Consider the following 10,438-nt stretch of genomic DNA (forward strand, 5'->3'; position numbering starts at 1 on the left):
GTGATGTTGAGCATCCTTTCATGTATTTGTTGGCAATCTATATCTTCTTTGGAGAAATGTCTATTGGTGACCTTTAATTTTTAAAGGGAAGCCAGAAATCTGGATTTTTATGTAAAATTCTTCAAGTTTTAAAGGTTGGCAACTATCCAAATTGAAAATATCCTGCAGGTTGAAAAGGTATATTTTCACTCCACTGTTACCCCTGCATAGCAGGATTTAAATTGGCTTCTGTAAATATTTTAATAGAAACATAAAAGTAGGTATAAGAATAAAGATTGGGAAAGATGAGGCCAAAAATAAAGTTGGTATACAAATTGAAACACTAGGTGCTGTATCCTTGCTTTAGGTGAGCTCTAAATTTATGAGTAAGCTTCCTAGCAGCCAGTGAAAAGAGAGGAAAACAGTCATATATACTGGTGAATTCTGAAGATCAAAAACAACTCAGTAGTACCTGAGAAGGTATTGAGACCTGAAGGAAGTTTCCTGTATGGGCCCTCACAGAGTTCAGTATGTAACAGAATAAATAATGTTTAAATCTAGATTTCACAGTGCCATATTTTATAATGTGTTTCAGTAGAGGTAAAGATCAAACAAAAGTATAATCAAGTAAAGGCACATCCTTCAGGCTCTCTTCAATCGAGTAAGGGCACATCCTTCCGGCTCTCTTCAATCGAGTAAGGGCACATCCTTCAGGCTCTCTTCAATCGAGTAAGGGCACATCCTTCAGGCTCTCTTCCTTCCGTGTCATTCCTCTTGATGATTTGGTCACTATGCAGCAGCAGTGAGCTGGGAGGACCTCTGACAAGGACCTGGAATGCAGCTGCCCTAGGTTGCCAGTCCTGGGCAAAGTCCTATGTGGTAAAATCAGCTGATGAGGGAGAGAATGATATCCTCTTACAATAAAAGAAGTCTGATCCAGACATTTACCTCATGGAAGGCCACTCTATATGGATAACATACACAGAAGAAAGGCCGAAAGGAAATATCCCAAATGTTCTCAGCAGTTTGCTCTACATGAATAATCATGAATTTTTGTCTTCTAAAACTTTCTGCAACAGGCATGCATAGTTTTCATACTCGTAAAAAAAGTGTGACTTTAAAATACCCTAAAATAATTCCAAATGTCATTCTGCTAATAAAAACAAATGGGCCTGAATGACTCTTCTTACATAATAGTGTTTAAGCAGCTCTTTTCATACAGCAGGAAGGGGTTATAGAGAGAGCACTAAGCTGGATGCCGGTGGGGGATCTCTGTGTTTAGGTCTGGATCTAGGACTTGGACTGGAAGAGGGGAAACCTTAGATTAATTTTCCCTCCAAGACTGAAGAGGATGCTTTAAATAAGGATTTGAAAAGTTCTCCCACAAGAAGAGAAAAGGTTCTACCAATTCCAAATTTCAAGAATCCTGTTAAATTAGCATGTGTTGTCAACACCCACAGAAAAAATAATATGGCCCCCAGAGTTATTCCCTAAGTCTCTCAGCCTTGGCAAGGGCTGCCACACTCATGATGCTATGTGGTACCTAACCAGAGCACATCTTTTAGTTGAAGGAGCAACCCTTTTCAGCAGATGGACTGTGGCAAGTACACATTTCACACGTTCACACCCTGTAGTCGCTTACATTTTCCTTGGAGTCCGGTGTCGTAAGAGAAGCAGACGAAATATGATGGATTCATAGAAGGCACCGAACAAATGCTTGTACCATCACCTTATGCCACCCCTTCCCCTAGCTTCTCTTCTCTCTCTCTCTGTCTCTTTCTCTCTCTCTTCTTCATTCACTAAATGCTTTATCGTTTACATCAATCATTGTGCTTGGCACTGGTGCTAGGAAGAAGAATAAGACATCAGTCCCACCCTAAATGACCTGACAGTCTGATTCAGAGCAGAGGAAACGAAGTCCTGTTTTCCCCACTTACAAGCTGTGGGATCTGAGAAAAATGACACCCTTCTCCTGTCTATTCACTGGAAACCAGAGTAGGGATGCATAAAGTAAATGAGAAAAATGATAGAAATTATTCAATATTTTTTTAAAAACCCATTCAAATAGTCAACATGGAGAAAACCCAAACTTTGTTGGCCTTCCTAACTACTATTTAAAAGTTTTGTGTTATTTTACTTTGGATCACCTATGGGAGACAGGAGTAGGGGGAAGGACTAGAATCTTGTTAGTGTTAGGGCTCCTAAGTGTTTTTTGTTTGCTTGTTTGTCTTGTTTTTTCTTATGATGAGAACTCAGGATTTACTGTCTCAAAAACTTTCATATATAACATACAGCAGTGTTAATTGTATCTGTCATGTTGTACCTTACATCCCTAGTGCTTATTTATCCTATACCTGGAAGTTTGTACCTTTGACCTCCTTCATCCAATTCTATCCCCTCCCCTGCCTACCCCCCACCCCCGCAGGGTTCCAAAATGTTTTGATCTGGACAAGAAATGGGCATAATAATGTTGTTGGGCGAGTCAACTGGGGGAGAGCGTATGTTAGTGCCTGACGCACAGTGAGTTGGTGCTAAATACATGTTTGTGCACCGAAACAACCCTACCCTTCCATTGTTTCCTCTTATTCCCTGGCATTTCCATCTGTGCGTCTGGGAGCTCTGAATGTTGCTTCAATCAGCTCTTAAGTTTTTTTTTTTAAAAAAAAATCCTTAGGCACGTGGTATTCTAGCTGGAGTTTTCTGTGAGCTCAGCGAATAGCTGAATCAGAGATCAAGGATTATTTATTACTCTTTCTTTTTCTGTGAGGGTTTTAAAGTGAGGAGTCAAGGCCAAGTTATCAGCCTTGGAACCACGTGTGTGGAACCTGACAGAAGACCAGGATTATCCCGTGTTCCCTGCGTGGACACACCTTATCTCTCTGGATGCAGAGCAGATACCTTTCTGTCACTGATAGAAATTGCCAAAAAGAGAACTTGTGCCTGTTTCACTTGCCTGTTGAGGTGCATTGATCACGCCAATGTCATATCCAAACTGGAAGGAACCCAGCACGGCAGTGAAGACAGTAAAAACCAAGGTCCTGGTGACCTGTGGGGAATGAAACACAGGGCTGGGAAACACCAGGCAATTCCAGTTATCATCGTCCCATCACTCTGCAGCCTGGACTTCTGACAGGCTCCACTGGCTGGTTCTTGCCCCTTGATACTCATTCACTGTGTGCCCTATGCTCCTGGCAGGGCTCATTCATATGGGACTGTGGGCACCTTTCATTTCCCTTACACTGCTAAAGCAGCAAAAATCTGGGACAGCTTCGTCCAGGGGAGGAACCAGACATCCTTTTCCATATATATATATATGTGTATATATTCTTTTAAGCTTCAAAATCAGGACTGTGAACTAGAATTGCTGCTGACTAAAGGACACTGCCAAGATCAAAACAGTTTTAAAATAAAATTTTAAAAATCATTGAAAAGTCAGATAAGACACCAGTAACAAAGAGATAGGGAGCTCTCCTGGACATTGCCATGATACAGAAACACCTCAAAGCTCATCTAAGAGGCATCACAATCCACATCAACATCTAGGTAAAATACTTTTCAGGATCTGCAGCTTGTTGAACCTAGAGTTGTGAATCAAGGGATATTATTTTCTCCCCAACTTCAAGCAGCTACAAAAAACTGTAGAAAGTGGCAGAGCATCCATCCCTTTCGACTTATAATTATATGTCTATCCCTCTTAGAGAAATCATATCATGCACAGAGAGTCACATATAAGGATATTTGACGCATTTTTGTGCATGTTATAGCAAGAATTGTGGAAAGAACCTAAATGTCATTCAGTGGAATGGCCAAATAGATTCAAATACATCATGATACATGCAACACATTATGCAGCAGTTAGAATAATGTGAGTGTTATATATTGACTTGTTAAGTGACAAAGGAAATTGTGAAATCTCATTATTTTTTTAAAAAGACTTAAACCTAAGTGTTATTTGATTTGTGTGTGTTTTATGTAATTCATAGAATACTTTCTTGAAGAACAAATAACAAAAGGATGACCTTTGAGGAGGAATGTGAGATTGGAGAGGTGGGGTAAAAGAGTATTTTTCTTTTATTTATATTATTAACCATTTTATAAGGAAAATATTTCATGTATAATTATGTAATTTGAAATTTTAAAGTAAATGACATGAGATATAGTAGGAACTTTGTTGAATGAATGAATGAGTCATATCAACACAGCATTTAGTTCCCACTCTGATACTTAGTAGGTATGTGACCCAAGCCACTTTCCCTATATAATCTTCAGTTTTTCTCTAAATTGGCAAATAATTGTAAAGCCCCCTACTCCAGTATGAAGAATAGCTAATTAACCAGACCTCCTTATTCCCCAATTAAGCGGGAGATCAGAAATTTCACAGTGTCATCATCAACAAAGTATTATCACAGTACCACCCTGAGAGCCCTTGAAGTTACTGTCTAGTGGTCCTAAAACCAGACTTTACGTGAAGAGCTTATTACATGTGTAGCTTCCTGGGGCTCACCTCAGATCTACTAGTGGATTGGAATCTCTGGGGTGAGGATTGGGAATCTGTATGTTCCCTCTCTTTCTACTAATTCAGAATTAATTGCAGGTGGCACCTATATAGACTTTCCCTCCCAGTAACTTTGTTCCCTGAAAGACAAGACATCAAAGCTGACCTTTGACAAGACATCAAATCATATGCTAATATGATATATATATATATATCCAAAGAACCGTATAATATCATATAACTATGAAGCATATATATAATATCTTATATATCATATAATTATATAATTCACATTTGTATTTATTAGCTATAAATCATATATACATATATAGTTATTTATTAATAATCAATAGTAAAAGAATTATAAATAAAATATATGTAAAAAGCGCACATGTGCGAGCACTTGCACACACAAATACACACACACGGTATGGTTATGGTGTGTGGGATTACCAGAGACTTTGAATTATCCTCTAAAATGGAACTGGAGACATCTAAAACGCAGTGGCTCAGGCAGCCAAAGCTAAGATGAGGTTCCATTCACTTGGTTGGTGATTTCTCCTTAAACCCTTTTTCCCTTTAAGCTGTTTCCAAGGACAGAGAATTTCATCCCGTTTACAGATAGCATCATTAGTAATGAGGGGACCAAGAAGCGCCTTAAGCAGGCTTTAACCCCCTTCTGGATAATCTCCATTACTACAGTCCGGACAATCTGATGTCAGGTGCCATGCAAACACAGCTTCAATGCCTAAAACTGATTATTTTGCCTACTGCATGCCATTCACGGCTGTATGTGTATTATGTCATTTACCTGTAATAGTTTTCTCTTGTTGCTATTACAAATTACCAAACAAAGCAGTGGCTTAAATAACACAAATTTGTTATTTTACAGTTTTTGTAGATCAGAAGTCTGACACTAGTCTCATCAGACTAAAAGTAAGGTGTTGGCAAGCTGTGTTCCTTTCTGGAGGATGTAAGGGAAAATTTGGGTTGATGATAGAATTTAGTTCCTTGTGGTTGAAGGACCAGGGTCTGTGCTAGCTGTAAAGCAAGGGCCATTCCCAGCTTTACAGCATTCCTTGATTACTCATGCCCTTCCTCCATCTTCATAGCCAGAATCTCCCTACCTCAAGGTCCATAACGGTAATGACATTTGTAAAGCCCTTTTTACTATGTGAGGTAACATAGTCACAGGTTCTGGGGACAAGGTTGTGGACATCTTTTGAGGACCATTCTTCTGCCAACCACACAGTACCATTAGTATCCCTATTTTATAGATAACTAGACTAGTTAAAGTCTTACAGCCAGTAACTTGTATTGATAGAATAATGATTTGGATCCAGAACTTACGCTTTTAATTACTTGGTTATCTTGCATTTCTCATTGATCAGAAACAAACATTCACAAGCCGAACAGGTCTGAAACTCTAGGATCCTAATCTTTCTAAATTGAAAAAAAAAAACTAAGAGTGCACATATTTATAGGATTTGCCGGTTGTGACGCTGAAGCAAATCACCAGACACCGACCAGTTCCAAGTGCATTTTCCATTTTCCCACCACTCACCACACAAATCCCCTCCTTCCTCACACACCCATAAAAAGCTTTTGTGAGGTTTCTGATGAAAATCAAAAAGGGCAAACAAAGGCTACTCAACTGCTCATCTGTAGCTCAGCTGAAGAAGAACCTCAGGTCCTACCCAACACCAAGCCCAGGGCTACGATATACTTGCCCAGTTTCATCCCTGCATCTCCTTTTCTTCCGTGGCAGAGTCTCCCAGCACTTGGTGTCTTAGTGGCTGCCCCTCCCACTCCATCCCTGGGCTTCTGCTCTCTGCTGGCTCTCTCTTCCTGTCCCCACCAGACAAGCATATAGTTCCTTTCTTCTTATTTTGAGTCCAACTGGTGAGCAATGGTGAGCAGCGGTGCTACAGAAATGGAAGTTGGGGATGAAGGTGGTGGCTGCAGCAGATCTGGCCCCCTATAATCTCCATCAGCCTTCCTCTTCCACTCCAGATGACAGTCTCAGTCACAACAGTGTTAGCTGTTCCTTCATTGCTTTGACAAAAATGTAAGTTAATTTTCAAACATAGAAGATCTCTGGAACTCCTGTCCCATTACCTTCCAATTAAATTGTTCTAAGTCATTACTACAGAAATATTGGAGCTGCCCCCAAGATCACTTTCTCACATTACAGGGAAAACAAAAAAGCCACTGTGAAGGAGATAAGAGAGGTTTTAAACATTTAGAAATCTTAGGGTGTTCTTAAAGTCTTTGTCCTCTGGTCTTCCTGGCTTCTTTTTCAGCATTGGCTCTGGTGCTGCTACCCATGGCCTGCAGTTCCCCACTTTAACTCCTTGAGATAGAAATTTCATCCAGTTGGTCAGATAAGGAGCAATCTCATTTATTTTAAGCAGGCCACTTGAATTCCCAACCAAAGTGATCATACCAAATATCAAAGTCTCTGGAACTGTTTGATTGCATTTTCTTTTTTGTTTTTGTTTTGTACCTCTTATTTTCAGGTTTGACTTCCCTCTCTGAACTCCATTTTGAGCTGGCTCTTTGTTTCCCATCATTTCTTTTTCCATTGTGAAATAAAAAGAGATAACATTTCTGGTTAACCTTCTTTGTGGTTAGACTTGGTCAGAGAAAGTTTTGTTTACGAGAGGGAGAATTTCTGAAAACTACTAAACAACTAAGTTTGAATTGGCCCATTAACCTCCATTCATTCAATCTAATATCCAAGACGTTAACTCAAGGATAGGTACATAGGAGCTAGTGAAAACAGTGAGAACTTAGAGAGGAACTTACTCTTGTCCAGGCTCTGTGTTCTAAATGGTTTGCCTGTTCTCTCAACAACCTTGTAGGTGGAAATTATTATACCATTTTACTTATGGGAAAAGGTAATGATATGGAAAGGGTAATGAACTCATCTAAAGGCCATATATCCACCAAGTGGCAGAAGATATTCAAGCCTTTTCTCTCAACTTCTTCATAGGCAACAAGGTATTAAGCATGCACTTTTAGAAAGACTGTCTTCATTTGGAGCTTAATAATTTTAAGTTAAAGAAACTATGTTCTATATCCAATTAAAAATATGCTGCTGGATAAATGTAGAAGAGTAGAATGGGCAAGTGGCTGAAACTTAACATAAAACAAATGTGGTGTTTATTTTGTGGCTTAGAAATCAGATGGAGTCTATCAGGAAAAACAAGCAGGCTTGGGAGTCAGAAAACCTGGAAGAGTCCCAGCTAGGCCCTTAACATCCCCAAATCTCAGTTTCTTTACCCCGCAAATGGGTATAATAATAGTTAATGCATAGAATTGTTATAAAGGCTGAATGAGATACATACTGTGGTCTTCCTATAAATAGTGAAAGGACTGAAAAACAACTGATCTTTAATCACATCATTATCATCTCATTTATCACTCTTGCCAAACAACCACCTGTCAAATTTTTAGAAATCACCAATAATCTTCACAACACTACTGCAAAGTACATGAAATTATCCCCATTTTACAGGTGAGGAAACCAGGGCTCAGAGATTAAGTGGTACGCCCAACACACATAGCTGATGAATAACAGATACTCTTGTATTGGAAACCAGAGCTCATCTTAAACTGCCACTGCTAAACAAAAAGGAAGATTTTCAGCATCTATTGATTAACTAGGTAGGGAGCAGAGCCTGTACTCTTTCCTCTACAAAATACTATGTACACCAACCCAAAGGCAATCTTGCACCCAACTTTGGAAAAGTCCAGGAGCTTCTCAAGCCATAGAATTTTCAAGCTGAAAGGAACCTTTGAGAGCAATGGATTCTAGGCTAATCTCTTCTTTTTTCAGTTGAAGAATCGGAGTCCAAGTCTTTTGAATTATACAGTGCATTACTGGGTATATCCAGAGTGAGAACCCAGGTCTCCTAACCCTCAGTCTCACGCTTAGTTCACTTCTTTCAAAGTCTGGGTGGTTTTACAAAGCTATACCATTGTGCTTTACATCAGTTCTCATTCTTTCTGGGCTCCCTTTTTAGGCAATTCCTTAATTCTCAAGAGAAGTACTACAACACAATTTCTAAAGGCCCCTAAGGATAGCTCTATGTGAAACTTGATCATAGCCTATGTGCCAGGCACTGTGGTTAAGCCCCTCTCTTTTTGCAATATCTACCAAACTCCAGTTGTCTGAACACTACCTTCATAATTTTTGCCAAATCTACATACCGTCTGTATAGTTATTAACTTAATATTTGTCTTTATACTATTTTTAAAGTTTTAACTACTTTAGCTGTATACTGGGCTGTTATAGGAAATCATGAAATCCTAGTTATTCCTTAAATTATAAATACATAACTATTGACATTAAAATGTTTGTCATCTGAGTTTCTCCAATATTATCTCATTTAATTACTCTCATACAGTAGAGAACTATTATAATCCCTGTATATCCCATACTATATCCTTATGTTATATCCCAATGTGTTCTTAATTTGTTGCAATAGAGAAAAGCACTTGAGAAAATCACACAGACTCGTCAGAAAACAGGGAAACTATCCTTAAAATCTCAATTAGTGGATAGGCCAGTTAAATAACTTAACCCCAGTATCACAGCAGGTAAGTAGTATCAGCACACTCCAAATCCAGGCCTCTGACTGCAAAGCCTGTGTTCCTAGCCTTGTAACTTACTGACATGAAAGATGGCTCAGCAGAGTAAGTTACACCAGATCAGAACTTAGAGGTCCTACTCTAACACGCATTTACCTACTTGTATGATTGTGTGCAGAGGTGGGTGCATTTGGTTGGGGGATACTTAGAAGACAGCAACAGCACTATACCCTTTTTATTTCCAAGTTTTTATTTTGAAAAGTATATCTACAGAGAAGTTGAAAGAGTAGTGCAGTGAACACTCCATAACCTTCACCTGTGTTCACCAATGGTTAACCTTTACCACATTTGTTTAACTCTCTCTGTGTGTGTGTCTGTGTGTGTATATGTGTGTGTGTGTGTGTGTGTGTGTGTGTGTTGTTCTGGCTGAATCACTTGAAAATAAGTAGCAGATACTTGTGTCACTTCACTCCTAAATACTTCAGCATGTACTCACTAAGAACAAAGACATTCTCCTACATAATTACAATACCATTATCATATCCAAGAATGTAATAGTTATAAAACATTATCTAATATACCATTTTCAAAATTTCTCACTATCCCCATATTGTCCCTTAGAGCTGTTTTCTTCTTCCTTCCACCATCTAAGATCACTTGTTGCATTTGGTCATCAGTTCTTCTTAGTCTCCTTTAATCTAAAACAGGCCTCTACCCCTTGTTTTTCAAATATTGATATTTTTGAAGATTTCAGATCAGTTTCACAATTAGTTAGATTTGGGTTAATATGCCTTTTTTTGCACATTCCTTCCGTAATATGGTTATGTAGTACCACTCGAGAAAACATTACACAGACGAGTCAGAAAAGAGAGCAAATATTCTTAAAATCCCAATTATTGAATAAAAAATATGATTTTTCTAGCAGCCAAACTATCGGCCAAGAGAAGTAGCTTTGATCTGTGATAGCTACACCCAACATCCCCCAAATCCTCAATATGCTCACTGACTTCAACAGATTTCCCTATTCATGTCCTCAAATGGACATAATACGACTGTACCTTATCTTCTGTCATTTTGTGGGTTGGAGTCCTCCTCTTAATTCCCGGTCCTGTAGTGAGTGTGGCAGATACAGTGGCCAGTCCCTGACTGTCCTCCTCCAGCTTCCTGAGACTAGTTATACATTAGAGTAGGAGGAGCCAGGCAAAGAAGGCATGAGGCCAAGTCTAATCTTGGGCAGAGGGCGAATATTGATGAGAATCCAATCAATAAATGCTTTGCCTCTGTGACTTGTGGCTTCAATGCCTTTGTTCCCCCAGGAAAGAAAATGGGAGCAGGTCCCTTAGGTGTAAGGTAGAAACCAGAGGCAGT

General features: G+C 39.1%; 1 protein-coding gene across 2 annotated transcripts in view; it reads right to left on the reverse strand.

The window, feature by feature from the left end:
- SLC2A2 (solute carrier family 2 member 2) overlaps positions 1–10,143 on the reverse strand; it is a 29,881-nt gene extending 19,738 nt beyond the window's left edge. Inside the window, exons 1-2 of one of the 2 annotated variants that reach the window (XM_007100806.2) lie at positions 10,129–10,143; positions 2,933–3,025 (exon numbers count right to left, since the gene is read on the reverse strand). In XM_007100806.2, the coding sequence (XP_007100868.1) occupies positions 2,933–3,025; positions 10,129–10,143 (108 nt within the window). Of the gene's footprint in view, positions 1–2,932; positions 3,026–10,128 lie in introns of those variants that run through there. The other variant, XM_007100807.1, reaches the window with a different exon arrangement.
- Between the last annotated feature and the right edge of the window lie 295 nt (positions 10,144–10,438).

This window comes from Physeter macrocephalus, chromosome 1, assembly GCF_002837175.3.
Source record: "Physeter macrocephalus isolate SW-GA chromosome 1, ASM283717v5, whole genome shotgun sequence".
Lineage (NCBI taxonomy): Eukaryota > Metazoa > Chordata > Mammalia > Artiodactyla > Physeteridae > Physeter > Physeter macrocephalus.